We start from the raw sequence: 16412 nt of genomic DNA, 5'->3' as shown, positions 1-16412 counted from the left end.
AATGTAAATCCTTGAGAAAATCCCCGACCCGTGCTGCTTTGTGTGAATGTAGTTTAACATGTTTTATCTCCGTCCTCCGTTCATTTGTCTCGGAGACGTCCCTGATCCTCTCGCTGTGCGTGGAGAGCCGGCTCCTTCCTGCGGCACGCCGTCCCCCGACGGACTGATTTATTAGCAGATTAAAGGATCTGCTCAAGCGTTTTACCCGTCAGAGCTATTTAAATTAGAAACGTGTGCGCGTGTGATTTGCGAGTGTGAAATCTTCTCCTGCAAACTGTTTGCATCCGTGATGACCGTCCGCCGCCGTCCTCGCAACATTAAGAAAACAAATTCCCGCTCCATTTGACAGCGGCGCCTTTATCAATTATTGAACAGCGCATTAAGGCGTGCCACCGGAGCACGGCGGCCACATGCGACAGATTAATGTATACAATAAAACACGGATATATGTTAAAGCTACACGGTCGCAGGAGGCAGGTTAAAGTGAGGGGGACCAATAAAACATCTCACGCCTTCATAAGACCTCAGAGCTCAAACTGCTGGAGGAGCGAAGGTGGACAGATAAATGCTAAATTGTTCTGCTGTGATGTCGACGATCCTGAGTTTAATTTAGACGTCACTTTCACATCTAATCAATGTTGTTTGTCAGCTCTTAAAGTCAAATTGAAATCTGAACTCTCCTCACTTTTTGTGTGAAGAAATATAAACTAGAAGAGTGAATATTCTTCTATTTTTCAAAAGAGAAAACGTCAGTGCAAGCAGCTTATTACGACCCATATTTATGTTATGAATCTAGTAATAGTAATTATGATGGGAGCAAAGGAGGAAGTCATGTGATGTAGTATAAAGAGCGACAAAGGGAGGTCGGGGTGGATGGACGGGGCAAACAAACACTTTCATTCAGGAGACCGCTGTTCATTCAATCAAAAATAAATGAATAAATAAATAAATTACACGATAAATAAATAAATATGTCATTAAATGTAGCAAAAATAATATTAAATATAAAATGTGATATAAATTTATATTTCTGTTTTAGGTTGCTTTTTTATTTATTCAACTTTGTATTAATTTTTATTTATTTTTATACATTTTTTTAATTATAATTTTTTTTATTTTTGAATTTATTTTTGATATATTTATTTCTTTTTGATGAAGCAGAAATGCATAAAAAATGCAAAAAAGAAATGTATAAAGAAAAGAAAAGAAAAATAAATAGGTTTGGGTAAATAAATAAGGGAAAATCATGCAGAAATAAATAAAAACATAAATAAAAACATAAATGAATAAATACATTTAAAAATAAATCTGAAATAAATAAATACATATATTTAAAAATAAATTAATTAATAATAAATGCAAGAATAAATTAAAAAGAAATGCAAAAATAAACAGTATCAAATAGTTTAGTAGCAAAGCAGGAAGTTATACAACGTTCTTCTACCACTGCAAAGCCTTTAACACCTGCTTGTTAATGTCAGACAATTAAAAATACATTACATTTTTTATTTTATTTTAGATTTTTGTGAAAATGATATAACAGTGTGATGTGAGGCTAACCTGAGTTTTCTTTAATCCTGGCAATTCAGCAATAAAGTTGAGTAAAATATTACCACAGCTGATCGGACGGATCTCCAAAAACTACAAATATTTCAAATATTTGACTTAAAGCCCTAAAGACTAAATATTTCAAATTCCCAACATGTACCTCTTCATACAGCATCTTCCTGCATATTGAATCTGTTTTTAAAAAGTGAAGTAGTGTATTGAATGTTAAATGAAAAGAGAGACGGTGTGGCTGCTCACAGTGTTTATGCAGCTGAATGTACTTACAGGTATTTCTTATTTTCGTAGACGTCATGCAGCTTTAAAACGTGGGGGTGCTCTATGAGTTTCAGGATGGCTATCTCCCGCTCCACCTGCAGAGAAACAGCAAGAAGAAGACGAGTTAAAGAGGTCGTCCTCATTTACAGAGAACAGAGAAACACACAGTCTCATGTTAATGTCATGATGAGAGGATGATGAGAGCATTTACTCTTTCACTGTTTCACTGTTTTACTGGACTCAGGCCAGAACCTGCAGCCGGGACCACTAATGGAAACACACACACACACACACACACACACACACACACACACACACACACACACACACACACACACACACACACACTGTGTGTTTGTTATATTACATTAATCACACCAAGAGGCTCCGGGGAGTTCTCACACTCACGCTGTTCAACAAGAACTCAAACATTTAACCTCTGGAGGGGTTCAGTTGTACATGTCAGCGTTCACACACATTCATCCACTGACGGCAGCGGCTGCCCCCCATCAGGATCTGATCTAAAGACTCATTCACACACCGATAGTTCAGCCTTCAGGAGCAATTTGAGGTTCAGAGTCTTGCTCAAGGACACTTCGACATGCGGACTGGAGGAGCCGGGGATCGAACCGTCGATCTTCCAATTAGTGGTCGACCTGCTCTACCTCCTGATCCACAGACGCCCCACAAAAACTTGTTGTTGGTTACTTCTATATTTAAGAACGTGGCGTGAGAACGTGGCGGTACAACGTAGCGGTACAACGTGGCGGTACAACGTGGCGGTACAACGTGGCGGTACAACGTGGCGGTACAACGTGGCGGTACAACGTGGCGGTACAACGTGGCGGTACAACGTGGCGGTACAACGTGGCGGTACAACGTGGCGGTACAACGTGGCGGTACAACGTGGCGGTACAACGTGGCGGTACAACGTGGCGGTACAACGTGGCGGTACAACGTGGCGGTACAACGTGGCGGAACAACGTGGCGGAACAACGTGGCGGAACAACGTGGCGGAACAACGTGGCGGAACAACGTGGCGGAACAACGTAGCGTTGTTATGCTTCGCAAAATTGTCCATAGTTAATCGCGATTAATTGCAAATCAATCACACATTTTTTTATCTGTTCTAAATGTACCTTAAAGGGAATATGCTGATTTATGAAAATGTATGTATATATTTATTACTGAGAATCAATAACAACACAAAACAATGACATATATTACACATCTGGAGGTCAGAGGTCAAGGGACCCCTTTGAAAATGGACATGACAGTTTCTCCTCGCCAACATGTAGCGTGACTTTGGAGCGTTATTTAACCTCCTTCATGACCAGCTAGTCTGACATGGTTGGTACCGATGGTACCTGAACCCGCTACGACCTCTGAAAGGTCGATTGTGTTAAAGAAATTAGTGGCGTCAAAACTAATAACCGTCAACGCGTTATTATCACGTTATCTTTGACCGCTCTAGTCTAAATGTGTTCTGTGATTTGAGAGCGGCGTGGACGGAGTGGGCAGCTCTGAGTGCTTCAGAGTTAAATGAACAGAATATTAAAGAACTATATTGAATCTGTTTATCAGGATGAAATCTTTGTCATTGACTTCTTTAGTTTATCCAGCCGGTCTTTAAACATCTTCAGTGAGCTGATATCAGAGTTTCTCCTCTGGCTCGTCTTCCTCGTCTTCCTCGTCTTCCTCTCCAGCTCCGGGTGTTTCAGGATGAGAGAGATTGGGAGAGGTTGGTGGGATAGAAACTACTGGGCCGGAGATTAAAGGGGGATTCTTTCATTATTTATTTGCTGCCAGCCGCCATCGCTCGCCATGACAGACCTTTTGAAGACCGCCAGCTTTGATGGAAGTGAAACTTTCATTTTGGGGTGTCCTGCGTCTGGCCTGCGAGCGCCGTCACATCGGCCCCGAGAGGGGACGCCACGCGACGACTCAGATGAGTGACGGACGACTGATAGCGTTTGTGTGTTCAACAGCTTGAAGCGAAGCAGTGATGAGAATCAGAAATCAATGAGATGTATCAGTGAAGGATTAGTTTGATTACCTGGTAGATAGATCTTATTGATTCTCTCAACAGAAACATGTTAAAGTGATCTGACGTCTCCAACTAACTGATATCGATAATAACATCAGTCGTACGGCCTCAAGGGTCAGATTCAATTTACCTCCGTCTCTCCTACAATCCAACACATTTATATCCTACTGAGGTCAGACTGAGCTGCCAATACAGCCAGAGGTCCAGGAGGTCTTAAGAGGGGTTCAGGGGGTCTTTAGGGGGAGATAGCAGGTCAGCAGTAGATGTCACATAGAAGTGGTGTACATCATTTGAAAGCTAAGAACCTGGAGATTCATTTGAGAAGCTGCTCAGCACTGTGGGTCAAGTTCTTCTAGTCATGAATCAGAATTAAATTAGTAAAGTGTATAAGAGTTTACGCTACATTGTTACATTGTTACATTGTTATGCTACGTTGTTACGCCACGTTGTTACGCCACGTTGTTACGCCACGTTGTTACGCCACGTTGTTACGCCACGTTGTTACGCCACGTTGTTACTCCACGTTGTTACGCCACGTTGTTACGCCACGTTGTTACGCCACGTTGTTACGCCACGTTGTTACGCTACGTTGTTACGCTGCATTGTTACGCTGCATTGTTACGCTGCATTGTTACGCTGCATTGTTACGCTACATTGTCACATTGTTACGCCACGTTGTTACGCCACGTTGTTACGCTTCATTGTTACGCTTCATTGTTAGGTTACCTTGTTACGTTACCTTGTTACGCTACATTGTTACATTGTTAAACTACATTGTTACGCTACCTTGTTACATTGTTACGCTACATTGTTACATTGTTAAACTACATTGTTACATTGTTACATTGTTACGCTGCATTGTTATGCTACATTGTTACATTGTTACATTGTTACGCTGCATTGTTACGCTACATTGTTACATTGTTACGCTACATTGTTACATTGTTATGCTACATTGTTATATTGTTACGCTACATTGTTACATTGTTACGCTACCGTGTTACGCTACCGTGTTACGCTACCGTGTTACGCTACCTTGTTATATTGTGACGTTACACTGTTACGTTATTATTTTAACACAAACCGTGATGTTTTTTCTAACCTAATCAACTAGTTTTGTTGCCTAAACTTGAGCATCGTTTCACAACGTTAATCACGTGGTAATGTGCGTTTCTACAGGCGTGATACGAGGCTGATATGAAACGCATTTGTGAAACAGGTTTTTGGCTCCGAAATGTCGGCATTCAACGTCTTGGTTGACAGAGACAGTTCAGTGAGATTATTTGTAGAATAGTAGCTGACTTTTTTACTTTTTTTAAGCAACTCTTTTCTCCATTTTTTACAATTTATTACATATCCAACTATTTTTCTTACCCTAATTCATTTATTGTAACCAGTGAACACGTATTCTCAGCCAGAAGAAGCCAAATCCACATCACAACTTTAATAACATCCATATTAACTGATCATTTAGATTCACACATTGTTAGACCTTCCCACCGGCAGGTGAACACACACACACACACACACACACACACACACACACACACACACACACACACTGACTAATGTGTGGGACAGATGCAGAGGCCCTTCCTCCCGCTATCACATCTAATTGGCCTCGTCTTCGTCTCCTCACACCGGTGAGACAGACACACAGCGTAGCATGGCGGAGGCTAATTAAACACATGTACCTGGTAAACAGACGTTCAGCCCCCTGCCCTCCGTGTGTGTGAGCAATGACGCTGACGTTTATTAAACTCGATTATGACCCATATGGCTTTTTAATGTGAGGTAATAAAGTGTGTGTGGTGTAAGGTGAGGTGGCGACTCCACAGCTGGAGGACGGCATGTATAAAACACCAGGACTCGGCCCCGCTCAGGTTTCAAGGACTCTGTTCTCAGACGGTCACCTCAGGTCTCATCTGAACCCACCAGCACCGGTCCGCTGTGTCGTCTGGGTTACGGTGATCTGCTCTGAATCCACTGCTCACTTCCGTTCACCTCCATTATCTCAGGCTCATCCTCTCTGCTGAGCCGAATTAGCACAAATGTTTCCAGCTGTGTTCGCGGTCATTAAAAAGACATTAACATGCACGCTGTTATCAAGTTAAGTCATGTGTTACACAGACTCTAATGGGAAGAAGAGGTTTCAAGGTAGTAAACTGGCATGGCGAGTTTCAGAGGTGTCCCCTGACCTCTGACCTCCAGATCAGTGAATGTAAATGGGTTCTATGGGTACCCACGAGTCTCCCCTTTACAGACATGCCCACTTTATGATAATCACACGCAGTTTTTTTAAAGCAGTATAAATGTGTTATTTTTGACTATTCTAAAATGGTGTGTTTGAATATTTCTGCATACTGGGGTCCATAAACAGTCTTAAATTACATAAACTGAGTATCACTGTAAAGCTGAGACTCTCTATCACTTTGGCAGGCAGGGAAAACGCTAGAGATGGAATAGAGAACCGTACTTGTCCTCTTTCTTGGCATCTCATGCCTCTCTGACCATCGATTCCACTGTATTGATGTTTTCCCACAGTTACGCTGCACAATGACGCATACGCACGCTGTATCATGTTTCAGTTTGTTTTGGACCGGAGACACGGTGAAGAGAAAAAAAGCGCTCAACAGCGTGGCGCTACTAAACTTGATGGGGCGTATCCTATTTCTCCTGATAAAGAGACACTGAGAACAACAAACCTGTGTTGAAATCAGCAGGAGGAGAGTTAGTAACGTTAGCTGTTAGCAGCCGTTAGCAGCACAGTCCTGACTGGATGAATAACGGAGTTACAAACGTTAACGGAGGTGCCATTGAGTTATTGTTATGAGGCGTTCACAGTCTGCTCAGGAAAAATGACTATTAGGTGAAGGTAAATTACAACATTATCCTGATGCGTTCAAATGTAATCTGGTAAAATGTAGTTTTTGGTGAGAAACTTGAATAAATCCAGTTGTTTGAAGGAGATGTTTTCACATCATTATAAAATAGATATTAGAGAGAATTATGACCTGTTGAACTTCATAACAACTTACCAAGATTTTTTTTAATCAAAGCAAATGTTTAAATAATCACAATCATTTGAATTTTGTGTTTTTATGCAAATAACGACTATAGATGACAATAACAAAGTACAGTACTGTGGACACTACCCTCCCTCCACGGTGTAATTCAAACACTGTAATTTACTGTCTATATAATGTTTTTTGTGTAAAATATATCGATCATTAAACGACATCAGATCTAAAATGTTATTCCTTCATTTAGCACAGAGATTTCAAAAGTGGCCGATGAAAAAAATACTTGTCCATCACAGTAGCAGGAAGTGAAATAAGTTAATTTCAGACCCTGATCGTGATATACACCGTTACTGTCATTATAAACATATTTGTGATATGTCAAAAACAAACGTAATCCACGACAAAATACGTTTCCCTCTAAGCATAATTCACAATGCAGTTTATTTGTATGAGAACGTCATTACAGACAGTTCAGTCGACACTCAGAGTAGTGACGTTCAGCACCGATCGGTACCTCAGACTCATAGTGGAGTTAGAGGAGCTGCTGTGGAGAGTTAATCAGGCTCTCAGAGGTGTGAATGACTGGATTAAGCCTTCTCATCTCTCCACCTGAGCTCCAACAGGAAGTCTTTTATCACCAACTATACCACCACATCCCTGCTCCACCCGCCAGGTCAACAGACCTCCCTCCCACACACTCATAAAGTCAGTCGTCCTGGGTCACGTCCTCTCAGACTAGACGGGATATATAATCCCCTCAGTGTGCTGTAGCTCTGCTACCAGTTGGACGTGTCCAGAATACGTCCACGGGGACGCATCACGATCAGAAGCACTGATTCTACTCTAACCTTCTCTGTCTGCACGTCTGAGCTGCTCAACATAACAGTCTGGAAACACCAGGGAATATAATTCACACGTCCACACTAAATCTACGGTGCTGGAGGCCGGCTGACGTTGGAGCACTGGTGCTCCTATTCGCCGTTAATACTAACAGTTAAATCACATGAACGGAGAGGGTTTCTGTCCTCAAATCCTGTCTCACAACGCACTGAAAACCACATCACATCTCTTTTGTAGAGCAGTTTTTAGGGCTGTTGGTGAAACAATACGTATCATGATACAGAAAACCCCATTCAATATATTATGATACTGTAAGCAAGGCGATATTTAAATCGTAACCCTCTGAGAGCCGCGGGATCGCAGGGATCTGACCGACTTTACTGTCTTTCAGAGGCTGTAGCAGGTTCAGTTTTAGAGCCAGAGTGAAAGTACAGATATCACCTGAAACTAGAAAGACCTAAGGAATCCATTGGTACCAAGCTTGTCATACTAGCTAATCCAAGCTTGTCGGGAAGCGCGAGTTGGTCCGCCGATATCATCTGTGTTCATTCGCTCGAGACACCCTGGAGAGGAGGAGGAGCTTGTCTCCATGGATACCAACAACTTTTCTTTCCTCCATCAACCATGTAAGAAATAGCCACTGTTGCTGCTTTCTACATGTTGGTGAAGTCCCAGATATGTCAGAAAACCAAACGGCATCATTGCACTGACTGTATCTAGCAGCCACATGTCTCCACTGCGGTATGAACCCAAAATAAACAGACTGTGCTGTGATTTAATATCAATAACCAGATCAAAATGATGCTGAATTAACTACATAATGATGCTGATTAGTAAAAAGTCTGAACTCATGCTTTGTCAGGTCTGTTACCATGACGACAAGCAGACAACTTTTAAAATGTTTTGTTTTCTGAATGGAGTCTGGATGGATCAGAGCCAGGCTATGCAGCTGCTCCATCAACACTCAACATGACGTCATCTAGAGACGTTGTTGTTTCTACCACAGACAGTCTGTGGTTTCTGCTCTCTGGACAGATGTGATGGACTATCGTAGCTCTGGGTGACCACAGACAGTCTGTGGTTTCTGCTCTCTGGACAGATGTGATGGACTATCGTAGCTCTGGGTGACCACAGACAGTCTGTGGTTTCTGGTCTCTGGACAGATGTGATGGACTATCGTAGCTCTGGTTGACCACAGACAGTCTGTGGTCTCTGGTCTCTGGACAGATGTGATGGATTATCGTAGCTCTGGGTGACCACAGACACATACTAGATTTATTTATCCTCCATTTCTGATTCAACAACGTCAGGACGTCAGTGAGGAGAGGAGGACGATCTCAACGCTGAGAGGCTTTAGCGGCACAGCGTCACAAGAATTTCTCGCTCGAGTTGAAATATTTCAACTTCAGTGACGGGAACATTCACCCCATTTGCGTCACCCGGCGCGATTACGCATGTATTCGCCTCTTTGCATTGACTTTGTATATAATCGCGCTGTGCGAAGGCCTAGTCAGGTGTGATTTCACCACGTTTTGTATCCTAAGATTGTGAGAGAGTGTGAATTCAGACAGCTGGAGGAGATTGACGGTGACCTCTCTGAGAAGATCTGCCAGATGAACGGTGACTCAGTGCCTTGCAGCACTAAATGGCTTCGTTCAGAGTGAGTCACACCTTCTCAACACAGCGACTGATTCACTGAAGAGCGACGGATAAACAGAGCTGATCAAAAACACTCTACTGTAGGTACGGCCTCAGATCAGATCACAGAGTCCAACAGACGTATCACACGCAGCATCCACCCATTACATTGAAACAGTCCAGCACACGTGACAACATGGCGTGCAGGTGTTGCGTTCCTGCTGATGCCTCTTTGAGGGGCTCAGAGCTCCTGACTCACGCCGACATCCTCCTCCGGTCGACGCCTCCGTGCGCGGTCGCTCCTCTTAATGAATTACGAGGAGCGACTGGAGTTACGGTGCCGCCTCCAAATCCCCATTTAATGGAAACCCGATACAGAAGCTGAGGGGCCGCGAGGGGCGATAAACTGGAACATCCAGCGCGGTCATCAAACCGCCATCTGTTGCTATGACGTCCTGGAGGAAGAGCGGGAGAGCTGAGGAGGAGAGTCCGGCCCGTTATCCATTCAACATCCAACCGCGGTGAGACGGCGGTTGGTGCAAACCAACGGCCGCCGTCCACCGCGTCATGTGATTGTGACGGACGAGACGGAACATCCTGGAGTTTGATGAAGAGACGCAGATTCATTCAAGGGAACGACAGGAAGACGGTCTGCTCTTCATCAAACAGGAGAGGAAGAGGAGAGGAGGAAGCAAGGGAGAGGAAAAGAAAGAAAGTAAGAAAGAAAGAAAGAAAGAAAGGAAACAAGGAGTAAGGAGAGAAAGGAAAGGAAAAGAAAGGAAGGGAGGGAGAGGAGGAAGGAAGGAAACAAGGAAAGAGGAGAGGAAGAAGGAAGGAAGAGGAGAGGAGAGGAGAAGAAGAAAGAAAGGAAACAAGGGAAGAGAGAAAGGAAAGGAAAAGAAAGGAAGGGAGGGAGAGGAGTAGAAGAAAGAAAGGAAACAAGGGGAGGTGAAGAGAGGTGAGGAGAGGAGGAGAGGAGAGGAGAGAGGAGAGGAGGAAGGAAGGGAGAGGAAAAGGAAGAAAGTAAGAAAGAAAGAAAGGAAACAAGGAGTAAGGAGAGAAAGGAACGGAAAAGAAAGGAAGGGAGGGAGAGGAGAAGAAGAAATGAAACAAGGAAAGAGGAGAGGAAGAAGGAAGGAAGAGAGGAGAAGAAGAAAGAAAGGAAACAAGGGGAGAGGAGAGAAAGGAAAGGAAAAGAAAGGAAGGGAAAGTAGAGGAGAGGAAACGAAGAAAGAAGGAAGGAAACAAGTGGAAGGGAGAGGAGGAAGGAAGGGAGAGGAGAGGAGAGGAGAGGAGAAGAAGGAAGGAAGGAAACAAGGGGAAAGGAGAGAAAGAAAAGGAAAAGAAAGGGAAAGTAGGAGAGAAAAAGAAGAAAGAAATTAAACAAGGGGAGAAGAGAGGAGGAAGGGAGGGAAAGGAGAGGAGAAGAAGAAAGCAAGGAAAAAAGGGGAGGAGAGAAAGGAAAGGAAGAGAAGAAGAGAGGAAAAGATGAAAGAAAGGAAACAAGGAGAGAGGAGAGGGGAAGAAAGGGAGAGAAGATGAAAGAAAGGAAGAAAGAAAAGAAAAGAAAAGAGGAGTTAAAGAAAAATAAATGAAGGACGAGGAAAGGAAAGGAAATGAGATTAGAAGAGATGGAGGAGAGAGAGGTTGAAGAAAGGAAAAGAGGGGAGAAAGAAGGAAAGGAGAAGTGAAGTGAGGAGCCTCAGCTTCTGAGGCCGCTGCAGCCGGGGCTGCTGGGTAACGACCAGGCGGCGTGCCCGGTTTATTCATCCAGATGTCTGATGACCAGCAGCCTTCAGAGAGCGACTGAGGACACGTTAACAACTCGACCTCCACCAAGGTCAAACACCCGTTCTCACAATGTTAACGAAGGTCAAACATAAGGAGTGAATCCTCCCAGTGATCCAGATCAGCTCCCAGTATGAACCGGTTTCTACCCGTCCACCATGTTTCATCATCAGGACAGTGGTGGTTCAGTAATCTGAACGGAAAGCGGGACGTCCTCCTGCAGATGGACGGCTGACGGACGAAGAGCAGATTAAGGTCAGTGGTGCATCATGGGAGAAGCACAGATGCTCTCTTCTGGGCTGGATGGTAATCAGTCTCCTTTCATTCATCTGTCATCGGCTCCGTCACCACTCTGTCAGCCAAAAGGGCGTCACAGGTAAGAACGTCCACAACAACGACCAAGAGGTGAAGACGTCCACAACGACGATGACGAGGTGAAGCAGCCACAACAACAACGATGGCGAGGTGAAGACGTCCACAACAACGACCAAGAGGTGAAGACGTCCACAACAACAACGATGACGAGGTGAAGACGTCCACAACAACAACGATGACGAGGTGAAGACGTCCACAACAACAACGATGACGAGGTGAAGACGTCCACAACAACAACGATGACGAGGTGAAGCAGCCACAACAACGATGACGAGGTGAAGCAGCCACAACAACAACGACCAAGAGGTGAAGACGTCCACAACAACAACGATGACGAGGTGAAGCAGCCACAACAACAACGACCAAGAGGTGAAGACGTCCACAACAACAACGATGACGAGGTGAAGCAGCCACAACAACAACGATGACGAAGTGAAGAGGTCCACAACAACAATGATGACGAGGTGAAGACGTCCACAACGACGATGACGAGGTAAAGACGTCCATAACGACGATGACGAGGTGAAGACGACAACAACAACGACTACGAGACGAAGACGTAAACAACAACAACGAGGTGAAGACGTCCACAACAATAATGAAGATGGGGTGAAGACGGGGTCAAGACGTCCACGACGACGAGGTAAAGACGACCACAACAACAACGACGACAAGATGAAGATGTCAACAACAACAACGACGACGAGGTGAAGACGTCCACAACAACAACAACGACGACGAGGTGAAGACGTCCACAACAACAACGACGACGAGGTGAAGACGTCCACAACAACAACAACGACGACGAGGTGAAGACGTCCACAACAACAACAACGACGACGAGGTGAAGACGTCCACAACAACAACGACGAGGTGAAGACGTCCACAACAACAACAACGACGACGAGGTGAAGACGTCCACAACAACAACAACGACGACGAGGTGAAGACGTCCACAACAACAACAACAACGACGAGGTGAAGACGTCCACAACAACAACAACGACGACGAGGTGAAGACGTCCACAACAACAACGACGAGGTGAAGACGTCCACAACAACAACAACGACGACGAGGTGAAGACGTCCACAACAACAACAACGACGACGAGGTGAAGACGTCCACAACAACAACAACGACGACGAGGTGAAGACGTCCACAACAACAACAACAACGACGAGGTGAAGACGTCCACAACAACAACAACGACAACGAGGTGAAGACGTCCACAACAACAACAACGACGACGAGGTGAAGACGTCCACAACAACAACAACGACGACGAGGTGAAGACGTCCACAACAACAACAACGACGAGGTGAAGACGTCCACAACAACAACAACGACGACGAGGTGAAGACGTCCACAACAACAACAACAACAACGAGGTGAAGACGTCCACAACAACAACAACGACGACGAGGTGAAGACGTCCACAACAACAACGACGACGAGGTGAAGACGTCCACAACAACAACGACGACGAGGTGAAGACGTCCACAACAACAACAACGACGACGAGGTGAAGACGTCCACAACAACAACGACGACGAGGTGAAGACGTCAACAACAACAACAACGACGAGGTGAAGTTCCGATTATTTGAACGCATGTAATGGAACGTGGCCGACACTGGGAGACGGCAGCAGATGACTGTAAATAGATCTGAACTCATCTCAGCTCTGCTGAGCAGTATGTGTGTGAGTCAGCCTGCAGTCGATGAACTGAACTTCCTCCACTCCTGATTTAATGAGTCCTCTGTCTGTTAGCCGCTAATGCTAGCAGCTCAGGATCCACCTCCACCTGTGGTTCCTCTAATGAGACGCTCCATTAGCAGACGCTGGTAGAAATACCAGGTCTGACATCTGGCTGCCAGGCGGGTGATGCCGCCGCCCGTGTTAGGTGCTGATCTCTGCAGTAGTGCTGCAAATGTCAGGCTGCTCGTCTCACCAGGAATCACATGCACGCACTCATGCACGCACGGTGGCTATAGGAAGCTTGTGGACTCATATGCAAGGCCAGACGCATGTTTGCAGAAATACATTAGCACATGACAGAGGCGGAGTCCACAGAGGGACAGAATACATTCATGATGTTAACACAAGTGAGAGACGATGGCGACAGCGAGCGGCCGGCAGACATCAGCAGCACGGCGAGCTTCTGAGATGTCAAACGGAATTCTGCAGGATTTATTTATGCTTCATATCGTCAATCAGTTCAGCGGCGTGACGTCCTCCTTCAGACTTCTGCTGGATGACGTCTTGAGTTTCTGGAGGCTGCAGCCGTGCAGCGCCTTCGTCCACAGAGCTTTACAGTCTGTGCCTCTCATTCACTCATTCACACACTCACTCAGTCACGATGGCGTGTCAGCTACGATGCAACGTGCTGGTCTGACCAATCAGGAGCAATTTGGCATTCAGAGTCTTGTGCCTACGGTTCAGGAGGTAGAGCGGGTCGTCCTTTAATCACAAGGTTGGCGGTTCGATCCCCGACCGTTTATACAGTAATAAACTCTTGGTCATAAATCATTGATAAGAGTAACCAACATTTACTGTCGGTTGGAAATTAACATTTTCTTCAGACAATTTTGGCCTTTCTTCTGCCCTTTTTCAAACATTTTTCGCACTTAGTTCGAAATGTTTTTGGACACTTTCTGGACATTTTTTTCCAGACATTTTTTTTCTACCTTTTTTTCGGACTTTGGACATTTTATTGGACATTTTTTGGCCTCTCTTCTGCCCTTTATCAGACATTATTTGGACACGTTGTGGACATTTTTCGGCCTTTCTTCTGCCCCTTTTCTGACATTTTTTGAACACTTTTCGGACTTTTTTCAGACATTTTTCAGAAAAAATTTGGAAACTTCGGGCATTTTTCGGCATTTTTTTCTGACTTTTTTCAGACATTTTTCGGCCTGTCCACTGCCCTTTTACGGACATTTTGTGGACACATTTCAGAAATGTATTTTGGACAAACTTTTCGGACTTTGTTTGGACTTTTTTTTTTTAACTTTTATTCCAGACATTTTTCGGCCTTTCTTCTGCCCTTTTTCAAACATTTGTTGGACACGTTTTGGAATTTTTTTTCGGACGTTCTTTGGACATTTTCTTGGACTTTTTTCCCAAAAAAATGTTCAGCCTTTCTTTTGCCCTTTTTCTGACAATTTTCTGACATTTTTTGGAAAATTTATTGTGATATATATACTGTAGTTATCGAGATATGAAAACGACCTATATCATGATAGAAGATTTTGGCCATATCGCCCAGCCCTGAAGCTGGGCATACACTGTACGATTTTAGAGATGCTGTTGTGTAATTCCTACTCCTACTGTACGAAAGGATCGTTTGAGATGTAAAGCCAAAGCTCTGTGCCATCCTGTCTGCTGAAACATCTTAAAAAAAAAAAAGAGGTGCCGGCGTGTGCTCAAGCATGATTGGTCTATACTACTCGGGCTAAAAATGGAAACTAGAGATCAGACTCTTGACTCTAAATTCAGATGCAGATATCGGTTTATAGAGATTACTTCTAGTGTTACTGGACGATGAGAGTTTAGTGCAGCCAGTGGAGAAGCTTCAAGTATCAGATATAAACTGCATCAGTCGGGGATAAAGAAATGTATTTATATGGAAATGATTCGAGTTATTCCTTTAAAAGGTTCCATGTGTAACAATGAACAAGGGAAATGTAAATGTGTTCATGTATTGTGGAACAGACGACACATTCATATGCAAAAAAAACTCAAAAGAAAACATCCAACGCTGCACAAAGTTAAAAGCAGCAAAAGAAAAGAAACAGAATAAAGTAAAGCTGCAGCTGAAAATGTCAAACAAAGTGGGGTCTGGAGCCGTGGAGCCGTGGAGCCGTGGAGCCGTGGAGCTGTGGAGCCGTGGAGCGACGTCATGTTTTAAACATGTTTTTTAGGGTTTTTTATATAGATGTATTTTTAAGAGGCTGGTTAGACTTCATTGTGTGAGAACAACGGGCATAACTCGAGCCAGTCGCTGCCTGTTGCCATGACAACAGCATCTTCTAAAATAAGACCAAGGCGGGAAAGATTAGAGGAAGCTGCTGGGGTAACCCCCCACTCCCCCCCCACCAGACAGACAGACAGAGGAGGGATCGGCTGGCGTTGTCGTTGCAGACGGAGGGAAACCAGAGCTCCGATACGAGCTGAGAGGAAACAGAAGCATCTGCTACCTTCATCTCCTCCGTTCACATCCCATCAGAAACACAACATCATCTGATGGAAGTGAGAACATAACGATAAACACCAGCGTGCTGTATTGTCATGACGCGAGAGAAAAAGTTGATGCTATTGCAAATCACTGTGGGAAAGAAATGTAACACGCAGGAACACGTCGCTGTTGGTCATTTATTTAAACTCCTTTAGTGTCATGATCTTCTATTAAAGTGTTATAAAGTGGACTCATCAGTAACTCATCAGTTATATTTAGACATTTCTCTTCTTCTTTAACCCTTCGTTTCTTTATCAGGAGCATGTCAACATGATGAAATTAAATATGCTCTAACCAGTCTATTAAATGTTAGTTAAAGCTACCTATTAGTTAACCTTCTATCTAATGGTCCAAGAGACCAAGCAGCGCCGGGTGACTAAAGTATGCCTTGCACTTTCCCCTACTTCTTAAAATCTTCAAAATCAACTTTACAAACGACCAGAAGGAAGAAAAAGAGTATTTCACACATTGACGGCTGCAGATGAGTCAACCTCACAGGAAGCTGCACATGTGAGTCATCCAGCTGTTTGTTCCAGGTGTAGGTGGGCAGAGAAGTGGTGGTGACAGTAATACTAACAGCCAAACAGCTGCTCTTTGTTAGTATTACTGTCACCGTCACTTCTCTGCCCTCCTACACCTG

General features: G+C 44.2%; 1 protein-coding gene across 11 annotated transcripts in view; it reads right to left on the bottom strand.

Annotated features, from left to right (window-relative positions):
• LOC141781581 (serine/threonine-protein kinase BRSK2-like) overlaps positions 1-16412 on the bottom strand; it is a 130053-nt gene that overhangs the window by 43695 nt on the left and 69946 nt on the right. For all 11 annotated transcript variants that reach the window (XM_074657439.1, XM_074657403.1, XM_074657412.1 and 8 more), the window contains exon 3: positions 1834-1919. In XM_074657439.1, the coding sequence (XP_074513540.1) occupies positions 1834-1919 (86 nt within the window). The remainder of the gene's footprint in view (positions 1-1833; positions 1920-16412) is intronic.

The sequence above is a fragment of the Sebastes fasciatus genome, chromosome 2 (genome assembly GCF_043250625.1).
Source record: "Sebastes fasciatus isolate fSebFas1 chromosome 2, fSebFas1.pri, whole genome shotgun sequence".
NCBI lineage: Eukaryota > Metazoa > Chordata > Actinopteri > Perciformes > Sebastidae > Sebastes > Sebastes fasciatus.
The sequence above is the reverse complement of the archived record's forward strand: the minus strand, read 5'-3'. Positions and strand labels throughout refer to the sequence as shown.